The sequence below is a fragment of the Pangasianodon hypophthalmus genome, chromosome 19 (genome assembly GCF_027358585.1).
Source record: "Pangasianodon hypophthalmus isolate fPanHyp1 chromosome 19, fPanHyp1.pri, whole genome shotgun sequence".
In the NCBI taxonomy this organism is placed as follows: Eukaryota; Metazoa; Chordata; class Actinopteri; order Siluriformes; family Pangasiidae; genus Pangasianodon; species Pangasianodon hypophthalmus.
This window is the reverse complement of record NC_069728.1, coordinates 13,120,961-13,135,672: the sequence shown is the minus strand read 5'-3', so window position 1 is coordinate 13,135,672 and position 14,712 is coordinate 13,120,961. Positions and strand designations below refer to the sequence as shown.

The following is a 14,712-nucleotide window of genomic DNA, read 5'->3' as shown; positions in this document are numbered from 1 at the left end:
ATCGATGTGTGTAATGTGTGAGGTATGGAGAGAGCGCATGAAGATATTGTGCATGATAAACATGCAAGCCTTATTGCATATTTAAGTGTGAAGAGCTAATAATGCACATTACTCATGTAAATAAATAAATATTGGACAGGCATATTGCTTTAGTTTATTTGAATATTGCACAGTGAATAGAAATATTACATGCATGGAATGGGTCAAATATTCACACTGTACAAGGCTTTAAAAAGATATATGTTATGTAAAAAGTTTAGGCATTATTGCAGACAAGGAAGTCTAAGAACAAGGTGTTTGTTTGGGGAAACACTAAACTACACTTTACACCAGTAGGGGGTGCAGAAGTGCCATTTAAGAGACAGAACAAAATTGGCAATTAAAGTCTTCATTAAGTCTTCATTAATGTGTCTTATGTAACAAAAAGCATAGGCATGAAAATGAGAGACTCCTAATAGCAAAGTGTGTGTTAAAGCATAAAACAAGCTATTTCATGATTCGTGTTGCACCAAGCTTGTAGTTCATAGTAAAAGAGTAACTGCACAATAAAATACAGTAACACAACCATTAATGCTGAGTTCACACAAACAGGCAACAAAGTGATGCATCAAATAAAAAAAGAATTATAATCTTATTTGTGATATCCAGTATATTTTAAATATCTCTATTCCAAGCACTAGATTTTTTTCTAAAGTCAGCCTTACACTTTATGATTTCCTGCCCAATATTGCTGTCGCAGACAAAAATCGCACCTCATAAAAGAGTTCTTTGGTAGTGAATTTACAACAGAGATCTTAGAAGACATAATGTGACGTACTCACCAGTGGCCGATTTAGTGCCATTATGACCAAACACAGCTGAAGACAAAGTTTTGGTAGTGTCACAAATTTTTATTAATGTCTCCAAATGAGGCTGCTGCCACAATGCTCATCTAAAAGCCATCGATAGGCTGCCAAGCTGCCACTTTTTTTCTGGGCAGAGTGAAGGTGCAAGGTGCAAACTGCTGCTCATGCAGTGCCACAGGACAGTGTAAGACCACTTGGAGGAAAGTCTGCCCTCTTCCACATACACGAGCTCAGAGACACCCACGATTGTCTAGTGTTGCTGTAATTGACAGAGGAGATAGTATGCCATTCCTGCCTCCCAAAGAGCATGCACTCTTGGACTCCTGGCCACAGATAGCTGTTTCATTGTCAGGATTTGAACTCTAAATCTCCAGATGATAGGGCAAACATTTTTCTGTTGTGCCACTTGGGAGCACTGTTGCATCTTTGAGCAAGGCCATTAACCTTCATCTGTTAAGGTTCATCTTTGTCGCACAGTCTGTTATAAAATTTGGACAAGTTTTTTTCCTCCATCTCATACAGTGTGATAAGTCCATTATTACCCATCGCTGTTTATCGCCTGCTTTAGTATTTCTAAAATGTTCAGCACTTCCCCTTCTGAGTGCTTTACATTCTGAGTTGGATAAGTGGAGTTCATGATCAGTACAGTCTATTACAAAGCTCACAGATATGAGATTGTATGTGTGTGTGCTCACTGAGCAGTTACAAACTTGTGTGTTAAAGTCTGGGGGAAAAAGGACTGATGTAGCGTGGGTTGCCAGTAAAAGAAGTGCAGAACTGCATGACATTTATCTTTTCAGCATGGGGCAAAATTACAGTGACATTTCAGCGACTTAAGCCTGAATTGTTGTTATTTATTGCTTTTTTTTTTTTTTTTTTTTTTTTTTTTTATAAATATTAGGAGGTTTCTAGTCTACCTTTTAAGCAAATTTTAAAACCTAAATGAAAGAGCAAGAAATTTGATAAAACCTACTTGCAAAAAATAGTGAAGGCCATGTATGTATAAAATGGCACTATACATATTGTTATTATTATTTATGAAAATGGATTACATTAAAGATAAGTGTTTACTGTGCATTATGAATTGTTAACATAAGTAGTGACTTGATTCAACTGTGAGAAATGTAATATTGTAAATGCTGTAGGTTTAATATTCATTTTTAAATATGTCTCACTTTACACCAAGCTCACAAATACAATCTATAAATTGTTACAACCTATTATTAGACATATAAATAGGTTATGAAAAGATGGTGAGTTTTAGAAATGTTGAAAATTAAAGAAAGAAAGAAAAAGAAAGAAAGAAAGGACAGGTCTCAGTGTGTTTATAACTAAACATAAAACATGTCAGTAAAATTATGTAGAATGCATTATATTAACAATTCATTATGCATAATAGACTTTCCCATGAAGTGCAATGCATTTTCATAAATAATGATAATATATTATGGATATAATGTCTTATGAATTTTCAGAAGACAAAATGATTTATTGTGGTGTGAGTTTATTACATTGCATTTCTCATGTTGCGATTATATTGTTTTCAGACAGTGATCAACCATAAATTTGTCAAGAATCCTGAACATTTACTGCATTCAATATACAGAATTTGACAATGATTTTATTAAAGAAAAGGTTCCTGCAGTGGAAATGTGTCTGTAGACACAAATGTGTGTTTCTTCTATTCTCTCGCGATATTTTTCTGTCCAGTATTTTGCACACAATCTCTTTGTATAATTTGTTCACACAATCGATTCCCATCTCTCTCACATCATCTCTGTATCCACACACTGACTCTTACACCTCAGTCAGGCAAAAACAGTCTCTGGGGTATTTAGAAGTTTTATTTTTGAATTGTTGAAAGAATCCCGAAAGTTTCCATTCAGGTTATATATAAACCCCCCGCCCTTTCCTTGTTTCAGCGTGCTATAGTCTGAAAATCTGGCCTGTATCTATCTGGGCTTCATCCTTACATATAATGTAATCAGTGGGCGAAGTATGTGAAATCATTTGATGTGAGTCTAGGTAGATAAATACCAGGATTTCTAACACACTAACCTGAATTCAGGCTACTAAATCGAGATCACGAAACCGTAGGCTACTTTATGACACTTTTGATTCTTTATTTTGTCAAATTAAAGAAAACATGACCACAGTTTAAAGGATAAGCTAACCACACACTCACCTGCTTACAGCTCACTTTAAGTACACTGCAAAAAAGACATCTTAGCAAAATCTATTTAGTATTTCCACTTATAAGATTACACTAAACCAAATATAATTCAAGTGTGAGCATGTATTCTTGGAAAGAATAAACGCTATAATTTTTTTAATTATTATTTTCACTTGCAAAGATTTTTTTTTTTTCTTCCAATTTTCCTATTACACTATATGGCCAAAAGTATGTGGACACCTGATTGTCACACCCGCATGTGCTATTTGAACATCCCAGTCCAGATTTAAAGCCTCTTTGCTGTAATAACCTCCACTCTTGTAGGAAGGCTTTCCACTAGATTTTGGAGCGTGGCTGTGGGGATTTGTCCATTTAGCCACAAGAACATTAGTGAGGTCAGGCACTGATGTTGGGTGAGGAGGCCTGGGGTGCAGTCAGTGTTCAAGTTCATCCCAGAGTTCATCCCAAAGGTGTTCAGTGGGGTTGAGTTTTGTGCAGGTCATCCTATACAATTGTGTGCTTCCAACTTGGTGACAACAGTTTAGGGAAGGCCCACATATGGGAATGATGGTCAGGTGTCCACAAACCTTTGACCATATAGTGTAAATCCTCACCACGTGCACCTAACCCAATTCTGAATATGACCCAATGTGCACATCCTGTTTGTGATATTTTGTACATTCTGATATTTGCTTCTTTATCACTATTAGAGCTATGAAGCTAATGTAGTCTATCTTACACAAAATTTTACTTTCTGTAAATCCATGGCCAAATCTTCACATACCTGTCTCACATGACATCATTAATCCACACAAACTAATATTTAAAAATTAGAGCAGAGGGAGTCCATATTTACAAGTTAGAGTAGAGAATGGAACTGTTCTCTTAGTTACTTGAACTATTTGTTCACGGGCTATAATGTGATTTGTGACATTCTCATCAATAAAGCATTACTGAAATTGTCTGAGGGAGTAAAAGTAATAGCGAAGGGGAGCGTGGAACTGGAGGATGGAGTGAAGGAAAGATAATCTGGAAAAGGGAAGTGGCAAAAGTGATAATCTTGCAAAGCAAAATATACATGCAAAATATATAATATCATGCAAAGCAAAATATACAATCACAGAAAATTCCATTGAATTTCAAATGAATAGTCTTTGAATTTTAGGTTCTTTCTCTCTTTTTTTGTTCACTTACTTCTCTGTGATATCATATTAGTTTTTATATAAGCAAATCAGTACAAAAATACCCGTCTTTCCATCTGTTCAGTTGTACGTGGCATTATATTTGTTTTATATGAATAAATTAGCATAAAAGGTGTAATGTCTTGATCAGAGAGACGGCTGAGTGAAAAATAACACCACAGCTTGTTCTATTGATTTGTGTGGGATATAAAGTTGTGGGATATAGAATTGTTTAAAATTCACAAGGGGAAAGATGTCAAATCATGAATGTAACTAAAATAAAGTTGGAAATTATAGAACTGAATTGAATTGTCTTCAGTTGTAATTGAGATGAACAGCTAGTGATGATTAGATTAGTAATGTTCTATCGGTCCATCCATCCTTCCATCCATCTAACAATCCATCCATTCACCCATCAATTCAGCCAAATACCCATCCATCCCACCATTCATCCCTCCATCCATCCATTGTTCCATCTGTTCATCTGTCCAGCCATCCTTCCCACCATTCATCCATCCATTCTTCCATTTTCTCATCCATGCATCCATTCTTTCCTCCACCCATTAATCCTTCCACCCATTAATCCTTCCATCCATTCATTTATCCATCCATCAGTTCTTCCATCCACCCATCCATCAGTCCATTCCTCTTTTCATCCATCTCTACAATCCTAAAAACTACACCAGTATACAAATTCTGTTTTGGCAGTGTGCAAAGATGAATGTGTGTGTGTGTGTGTCAAGTGCTAGCAGGCATGCAGTCACACTCTAACATGAGTACTTTCTCAGTGAGCTGTGTGGTTGAGTAAGCAGTGTGTGTGATTGTGTGTGTGTGTGTTCTCATTGTTTTATTGCACATTCCATCTCTCCCTTTCTCCTTATACTCTCTCACTGCATTTTATTTCTTACTATCATTCATCTGCTCACTTGCTTGGATAGAGAGAGAGAAAGAGAGAGAGAGAGAGAGAGAGAGAAATAGATGGCGCACAAGAATGGATGAAGATTACAGGGAGAGAGAGACTCCCTCTCTCTCTCTTTCCCTCCTCCCACTTTCTCTGCCTCTGTCCAATCTTCATCTATTCTTATGCTCCTTCTCTCCTCCTCTCTCGTCCCTCCACTCTCTCTCTTCCTCTCTCACACACTCTGTCAGATTGTCCGTAACAGTGAGTGTATGTGTGTGACTGAGCTCATTCTGCGGGTGTAGAAGATGGTAAGTCCATTATTTTCCCCACATTGGGTTCATTTTCCTGTGCGTGTGTGCGTGTGTGTGTGTGTGTGTGTGTGTGTGTGCGTGTGTGCACGCACATGTATGTGTGTGTATACAATTTCTCTTCATACATATTAAAATCTACAAGATATTATCCTTCTGTTCTCTATCTATAAGTATGCATGTTTGTATGCTATTTTATGGGCGGGCGCGTATATATGTGTGTGTGTGTGTGTGTGTGTGTGTGTGTGTGTGTGTGTGTGTGTGTGTGCGCACATGTGTGCAAGCGCATGTCATGCTGCCACTTGGTTTCTGCAGAGGGTGGATGGAGTGTTATGTAAAGGCAGATTATAGCATTTCTATTTTTCTCTCATTCTTTTTCTCTCTATATATCATTTTTCATTGTGTTGTGCTTATGGGTTTGTCCTGAAGGCACCATAACCAAGTTCTTAGGTAATGAGGTGTTTTTTTCATAGTCCTTAAAATGCTCCTAAACTCTAAAATGATATTTAATGGTTAACTCCAGAGAGAGCACAAAAAAATACAAATCCAGCCAAGCCGAGTATGTACAAAACAGTCTCAGTTACAGTTGAGTGTAAAAATGATTTCTAGTTAGCGAAAAGAAAAGTGTACCTCAGTTTAACAATTTCTCTAAAGGAAAAAAGAACTCTCCTAATGGTATACATACAGTATCATATACAAATATACTTTGTATATTAAAAATAATATACAAAAATTCTAACACAAATATAACAACACTAAGGGTCAAAAGTAGTTATAAAGACAAAAGGTGGGTATTAACTGATGTACATTTTTTTACCACCATAATCTTAATATTTTTATCTGTCTGATCATCTTTTGTTACTGATTAAATTTGTCTTTCCTCATCTTGTCCTGATTTTTGCACTCAGCTGTAATTTAGTTTTACAGTCTCTTAGGAGTGCCTTGTTTATCATTTTTAATAAAAGCCCGAGAATTAAAGCTCAAAATGCTTTGGTGTTTCTTGGCAGTTTTTATAAAATTAGAATGCGTCGTTGTGATTGGCCAAATGATTCACCATTTCACCATTTTGTGGAAGAGCAATTTCCATCTGAGATAATTCAGCAACCTGGCCTTTCTCTTTTACATCAGAATGCATTTGATCACTACTGTATAAAGATTTCCACTAGATGAGGCTCTACATCAGGGACATTTAACGGAAATTTATGAGGATCTTTGACCTTGCTTTCAAAGGTCCGGATAAGTAACTAAGATGATTGAATAGTGAAAACAGTTAACTTTTAATGCTTAACCATTAATGATTAGTTCATGGCTATAAAAAAGAGCAATCAGTTTGAGGGCTTTTGTTCTTGTATTTACTTCACATTACCACTTTCGACCAGTGCCACAGACATCTGTTTTGAACTTGAAGCAGAGAATAAACACACACATCCCTGTCTATTCATTTTTAAAGATCTTGTTTCATGGACAACTTGACTTTTTTAAACAAGCCATTTCGTTACTTCTCTAATCATACCAGAAATGATAAATAAAAAAAAAATTAAAAAAACATGTGAAGGTCTGTAAAAATTCTACTCTTTCTGACCTGATGTCTCTTTCAGTCACTAGTCTCTTGTCCGATGAGTTTCTTCAGCTACATAATTTATATAAATGCCAGTGACTTGATAAGCTGCAACTGAGAGTCTTGTACAGAATCCGAGCAGTAGCTCTGCTACAGTATTTTCCACATGCTCAAGTTCGGCCCATTAAAATACTTTGCTGAGTCCCGTACCATCACACCTGTGAATAAACTCTATTTATCATTAAGTTGCTGTGAGTTGCTGGTGTTTATCCAGCAGTTCCAGAGGAAATCTCTGCAGCAAGTCCCTGAGACCCTAAACAAAATGTGAGTGTGGCCTGAATTGCTTAAAATCTCAGGGAGTAACATTTGGTGCAGTAAATGAGTGATCAGTGTTTTGTTTCAGCGGAAGAAGGTAGCGACTGTTTGAGACGGTTCCAGATGAACAGCTTGCGTGTGAGTGGTTGAGCCGATTCCACAGTCAGTGTGTTCATGGTGTAAAAGCTCTGAAGCATTTTTACAGATCTGGGCGACAAACGTCCTACTCATTTATGGTTCACTTCTGATTTATGGTGGCTTTATGATGGCCTTTAAAGACATTTTTACAAAAGTTAAGGTATGCCATGTACATTTTTCTGTCTTGTTCATGAGATCATCATGACTATTTTCTTGTTGCAACATCATGACTATTTTCTTGTTGCAAGAGAACAAAAGTTGTTTTATTTTTATTGAAATTACAAATTACAGCTAGGTATAGAGTGTTTACTTGTTATCTATGCTGTTAATTTCATGATTTCCAGGCTAAAATAGATCCTTTAAAGGGTGTTGTGACAAATTGAGTAATTGTCCCATCTTTAGATGTCCTCTTATCAACCTGCAACAGTGATGACCTCTCAGGACTTCTGCACAGTATTTCATAATTATCATGTTCAGACTGCTTGTATAAGCCAGTACTGTGATCTGTACAGGACCTGGACGTGTGTGTAATATCTATAACAGGAACAGCTTTGAAGAGGCTGATGTTATTGGTGCATGAGTCATTTTTGCATGTAGGTCAGACGTAGCCTTCGGTCTTACGATCCAGATTAGCCTTCTTTAGTCCAGGTGTTTTACAGTCTCTGAGTCACGAACATTCAGGCTTCAAGTTGGTATAGACATCCTAGTACCATTGCTAAGTCTATGAACCTAAATGCTGCTAGTGTGTTTCCTTCTGATGTGTGAGTTACGCAGTGTTCAGATGGTTATTTTGCCAGGGTTATAAATACAAATACCTTCCAAACTACACATTTATTTTATACATCACTGCCACTGTGTGTGTTTCATTTTTTTTTTTGTTCTTTACAAAATGAGTCATTATGGCTACATTCATTTATTGTTCATATTGTTCTTAATGTCATTTCATTCATGTATTTTTAAATTTAGCATTTCCTTACTTGTCTTTTGCACTGATCAATGGTGTGATTTAAGTAACTTGCTTATTTACAATTTTTCTGATAGATATATTAGATTTAAGCATTTCCACCACTGTGCTTGGACCCCTAACCATTCATGCAGCAAAACCAGTATACTACACTATTAGATTTCAGTGCTTGGCATCTTTTCATTAACACATCATTGTATTAGTTTGTATATATATAAATGTTATTTTTAGTTATATAGATATTTTTTTTAACTTGTCCTTTGCTTTTACATTGTATTACATTTGACATGAAAGAAAACGCCATCTGCTTCTTGGATCCACCTTAATTTTAACCCCCAATTTTTTTTGGCTTAAAGGCGAGTGCTTGGGAGCTTGTCTAGATGCTATTAAAAAACCCTGTCTTGGACTCTTCTACTCAAGAAAGATCTGGCAACCTCAGAGGTGTGAACTACATGTACAGTAGGTGATTTGCATAATCTGATTGGGGAGCACAGGAAATCAACTAAAGCATATGCATAACCTGAGTCTGAACACGAGTAACTTTCCCCAGGTAAATATTGATGAAACTTTTGGTGTTAAGGCACCGACTCTGAATACATCCCAAGGGGCACTCTGAGCTGACCCAAGACCAGAATTTTCAGACAGAGTGGGGATGAGGTTTTTGAACAGCACCCTGGTATAAAATAGCTTTCATACTTGACCAGAAGTACAGAACTATCAGGGCAAATACTGCAATTTTATTTTAAAAATACTACATTTTGTATGAAATACCATAACAATAAATTTTTCCCAGTTCGGATCCTGAAGAATGATTTCATTCTGTCCTCCATGTTTTCTGAACTGAATTAGAGCTTTGTGAAGGATAGATGTGTTCCTGTCTTCAGATTTGTTCAAAATAAGAAACTTTAGAAAACAGCTGTCCTTACTATGCCTACCTTACTATGCCTCATCTCAAATGAAACCTAGGAGTAGTGGTGGTAGATCCTGATCTATCAAATCCTGTGTAACTGGCCTACCATTCAAACTGCAATTAACAGAATTTTATGTAGGGTGATATTATGTAGGGATATTTTGAGCATAAACATGTGAGCTCACTATATAGTTCTATTTTAACACAGTGTTTTTTTTTTCTGACATCTTCTTAAATAGTGTGTTTTTTTTCTGCAAAACAGAGATATCAAAATAATTGGCACTATTTTCTTCCATGTAAAACATTTCAAGTCCCTTCATATTCTTATGTTTTTACATGTGGCCTGCCATCTTCAATTCAGGCCACAGGTTTCAGTAGGATTCAAAAATGGCCTTTGCAAAGCGTTGATTTTGTGACCCCACAACTATTTCTTTTTCATTTAGATGCACGCATGTTTGGCGGTCATTGTCTTTTCGAAAGATTAATTAAAGGCAGGTTTTGTCTAAAATATCCAGGTATGTGGTACCTGATAGAATTTATAAATTCATCAATCATCACAAGTGCCCCTTTTTCTCTAGCTGCAAAATAGCCCAAAATATCAAAGCTTCAACAGTGTATTTTTTGCTTTTTCTTTTATAGATTACCATTTTTCTCCAAAATTGCTGATGGTGCTCATCACCAAAAAAGTGATTTTAGTCCCATCTGACTACACCACATGAGCTAAACTGTAGTTCTAATGATGCTTCTTGAAGTTCAGGTGCTGTATTTTGGGTGATGGTGTCAACAAGGTCATCTTTCTTACAGTTCTTCCAAACAGTTTATTTTTTATGAAAGTGGCATTTAACAGTAGATTTTGAACATTTTTGTATAATTAATAACTGTTCAACTTATTCTGGTTCTGATTATGATTAATAGGTGTTAGTGTATTTTCTATATCTGTTACCTGATCCTTATGTTGAGAGCTGTTTGATTTTTCTATGGTAATGGATGATTTTACACACATGCAACCTCATATTTACATCGCTGGAGAATAGGACATGAACAAAGGTAACAATAGTTTATTAGGACTCAGAGCAATTAAGAAATAAAATCCAAGAATGACAGTTTTTTTGCATTTATTAATAATAATTAATAATAATTATATTTATTTTATAATATATAATAATTTCTCCTGTAATTTGAAAAGCTTATTTCAAACAATGTTTTTGTCAGTAATTATGGAGTTGACTGTGAAAATGGCAGAAAAGAGCCTGCTAAGCCATCTGTATTAAAGCGTAGAGAGAGGCAGAAACAGCTTCCTGGAATGGAGCATGCTTTACTACCCTTTCGGTGCCATAAATCAACCGGCCATAAAACTACTGAGAGAGCCAATAAATCCTGAAATACAATGCTGCACTGGTCATTTTTGGAACATTCTGAAACATTGGAAAACACAGCTGTGTTTTAAGCTTTTACAGCCTTATATTAGGACTGATCTAAAACACTCCATTGAGGGAAATAGAGTTTCATGTTTTGTTGTTTGATTTGTATGGCATTGATGCTGAGCCAACATTGACAAATGACACTTCATTCATATTCATTCATATTAATTCATTATTCATTTATTAATACAGGGAATACGCCTACTCAGGCTTAGATCTAATGTATAGTGAGAGTTTAATAGTTAGATAGTCCACAAGTCTGAAGATTGCCCCTTTAGTTTTATGCTCTTAGTTTGGTACAATCCACACTGCAGGTCAAAATCATCACTCATTCACCTCAGCATCTAAAAACAGACTTGCTGTTATGGTTTCTGATACTGTATGGCACACTGTTATCTCTATAAATAGAAGTATTTCATACAATTACTGAATATTATATAACCAGTGCTATACTCACTGTACTTTTCAGTTATATAGTTAGAGTATGTTAGGCAATCCAAATATAATCTTCTGATTAAATAACAGAATCAGTGAGTCTCTCGAGTCTATTATTTTATATTTACTTCATTGGTGTGTAAATGTGTTTGTGTGCTTACAGTGGATAATCAAGTGAAAGGATATCACATTGTCGTGTTTATTCTACTATTAAACTGTAATGATATACCAGAATACTATCGTAGAAATCTTATACTGTTAACGTTATGCTATATCGTATAGAAATTATGACATAACTAAAGACATGAATGTGTGATGTCACTCTTAAATTTACTGTAAGATTTTAAATCAGAGTTGTCTATATTGGGGGGAAAAAAGGTGTAAATTGGAGAAAGCATTGTTCTGCATTGTTCCCAACCTGATGAAGACTGTGAGTGTTTTAACAAGACCATTTTAGACTGAATAATTGAATCCTCACACTGTAGCTGCAGTGTTGTGTGGCATTTACTGTTCATTTTTAAATGTGTAGTTCTAGGAAGATACTGACAACCATGATAGCATGGTTGTTGTATGGTTATCATACAGTGAATTTTTTCATGATGTTCCTCCTTTGAATGTGTTTAAATGTGTTTTGCTCCACTTTGCTTTGGCTTGTGTACAGTCAGTTAGTCCTTCAGGCCTGCAGGGGACACTGTCTGTCTCAGTCTTGGCTTAGCTGGCTGCTCTGATTAATTGCTTCTCTTCTTTCTCCCTTCCCTCCCTCCCTCCTTCCTTCCACTCAGGCGAGGCTCCCTTCCTCTTCCTCCACCCTAAGCATTGCTGAGGTACCCCTGCATGTTCCGACGCATGCCTGTTTTAGCCCCTGTAATGCGGTTTTAACCCTCTGGCTGCTGTTTCACTCATCTGTCTTATAGTTTCATTCCCCTGTTACTGTCACACCACTTCTCTGTCACCAGACCTTCCTTCTGTTACACCCTTACTTCCTGCTGTCACCATCTCTTTCATGTCACACACCTCTATTCTGTTGTTTCACTGGTACTTCCTTCTGTTACACCCCTATTTCCTGCTGTGTCACCATCTCTTTTTTTCTGTTACACACATCTGTCCTGTTGTTTCACTAGTACTTCCTTCTGTTACACCCCTACTTCCTGGTGTGTCACCATCTCTGTGTTCTGTTACACACATCTGTCCTGTTTCACTAGTACTTCCTTCTGTTGTACTCCTACTTCCTGCTGTCGCCATCTCTTCCTTCTGTTATACACGTGTCCTCTTGTTTCACGAGTACTTCCTTCTGTTGTACTCCTACTTCCTGCTGTGTCACCAGCTGTTACTTTTTTTACACCCCTCCATCCAGGTGTGTCACTAGGTCTTCTGATACACCTCTCTGTCCTGCTGTAACTGGCCCTTCCTTCTGTTGCATCCCTCTGTCCTGCCATGTCACCCCTCCCTCCTGCTTCATCACCAGCTCTGCCTTCTATCTTGTTGTGTTACCATCACTTCTTTTTGTTACATCCCTCTACCTGTTGTGTCATCAGCGCTTACTTTGGGTACATCCCTCCATTCTGCTTTGTTACCAGGTCCTCCTTCAGGTACACTCTTTTGTCCTGTTGTGTCACCAACTCTTCCTTCGGTTACACCCCTCCATTGTGTTGTCACGAGTCCTTCCTTCTGTTATACCCCTTCATTCCATCGTTTCACCAGATTTTTTTCTCCTCTGTTCTGTTTTATTTATTTTGTTTAATTTTTTGTTTTAAACATATTTCCATTCTGTTGCATCTGACCTGCAACCTTGCCCCCTGAGTACCGTGGTGCATGATCTGCTAAAAAGAAATATGTAATTTAACTGTGTTATTTGTATCCTTTCTGGATATAGTTTCTAGTTTCTATAGGTCATGCAGTTATCACTGCCACATTTTTTGGTTTGATTATAGTAATTTTTTTGGACATTATAGATTTTATCCATCTTTTATCTCTTCATTTCATTTTATTTTTTGGTTTTTGGCAATGTACTTTTTGTCTTCTATTCATTTTTATGTCTGTATTTCTGAATGTTTTTAATTTATTGAATCTACCTTGAAACATCACAATTCTTTTAAAACTTTTAAAAGTTCATAAGTTAAATTATATGTTATGTAATATATAAAAATATGTATATTATGTAATATGCAAAAATATGTATTTTATGCAAAATATGCAAAATGTTCAATTTGGATACGAATCTTAGGTTCATAATTCATAAATAAGTTCATCAAATGCAAATGGTAGAGAGGAGTATAGAAAGTATCCTCTGATAGCACAGGCTTATAAACATGGAATCTAGGGCTGTTACGATGTATTCACACCAAATGGTCTCCTGTTGCTGCAAAACATGTATTTATTAGCAATATTAATTTAAAATGCTACAATTTAATAGATTTGATTACATGAAACTGAATCATCTTCATCTGCACTTGTCTGTGCAGCTTGGATGATGGTGTGTAATGCCCGTTGGTGTGGATTGGAAACTCTACTAGTTACCATCCACTGGAGGGCTACAGCAGTTTCACCTGTCAGTCAAACATAATCATAATCAATTTCATTTTTTTCTCAGACACCTGCCATGGGCAAGGATTCACACTGCCTCATTGTCTGATATGCTTTGGAGTGTACACTAGAGCCAAAACAGCTTGAGTGCACTACTGAGTACTGTTTCATTAGATCATTTTTCAAAAACCTATAAGTCTTTAGCTACTGAATTGATCTTATTATACAAAAAAATAAAAAAAGATCACACAGTTCCTGTCATGCATTTATAATTCTTTGATAAAATGTTAGTAATGTTTTGTCATTGTTTCCTTGTGTAGATTATATCACAAATGTAGAAGTAGACGGGATGTTTGCTTGCTTTGTCAGTTTGGTATGATGTTAAAACAAGTTAAGATCATTTCAACTAACATAGAGATTATAGATTCTTAATAGTTTATGATATAAATATAATGGCTTCTAATGATCCACAAATTGTTATATTTATAATTTCTATATTGTGTTTATTACATATTAAATGCAAATAGCTTTTAGGGAATCAGTGTGTTGGTGTCCTTCAGGAGAATTGGAGTAGTATCTTTTAAATGCATTGTTCCCATTTTCACTGGTGCAGGTACCCAGAATTTGAAATGTAACTTTATATGTGCAAATATGTGCAAAAAACAAAAATCTGTAGCTTTCAGAGCTATCTATATAGTAGGAAATAACAAATTCACACAGTTTTCCCAGGCCGCCGCACTAATCTACACAAATTCCATGCACAAATGTTTAATTTATGCAAAAATTAGGTTTATCATGTACAGAATATAACTATAGAATATAGAATATTGAATTTACACACATTTCTTTATACACAAATGATATAATAAGGTATAATATGAGGTATTATTAAAATATAGTAAACTATAATTAGCAAGAGTGGACAGGAAGCAGTGACCATGAAAGGAAAGTGGGAGAAAAATGTGCAGATGATGGGCAAAAATTCAGAATAGGGTTGGTGTCACTGTTTACAACCTGAAGATGTTTATAAAATTGTCTGA

General features: G+C 36.0%; 1 protein-coding gene across 9 annotated transcripts in view; it reads left to right on the top strand.

The window, feature by feature from the left end:
* The window catches only part of gphnb (gephyrin b), a 113,819-nt gene that overhangs the window by 70,584 nt on the left and 28,523 nt on the right, over positions 1 to 14,712 (top strand). For 5 of the 9 annotated variants that reach the window (XM_053242184.1, XM_053242183.1, XM_053242180.1 and 2 more), the window contains one exon: positions 11,932 to 11,973. The exons of the other annotated variants lie outside the window; for them this stretch is intronic. In XM_053242184.1, the coding sequence (XP_053098159.1) occupies positions 11,932 to 11,973 (42 nt within the window). The remainder of the gene's footprint in view (positions 1 to 11,931; positions 11,974 to 14,712) is intronic. 9 annotated transcript variants of the gene reach the window in all.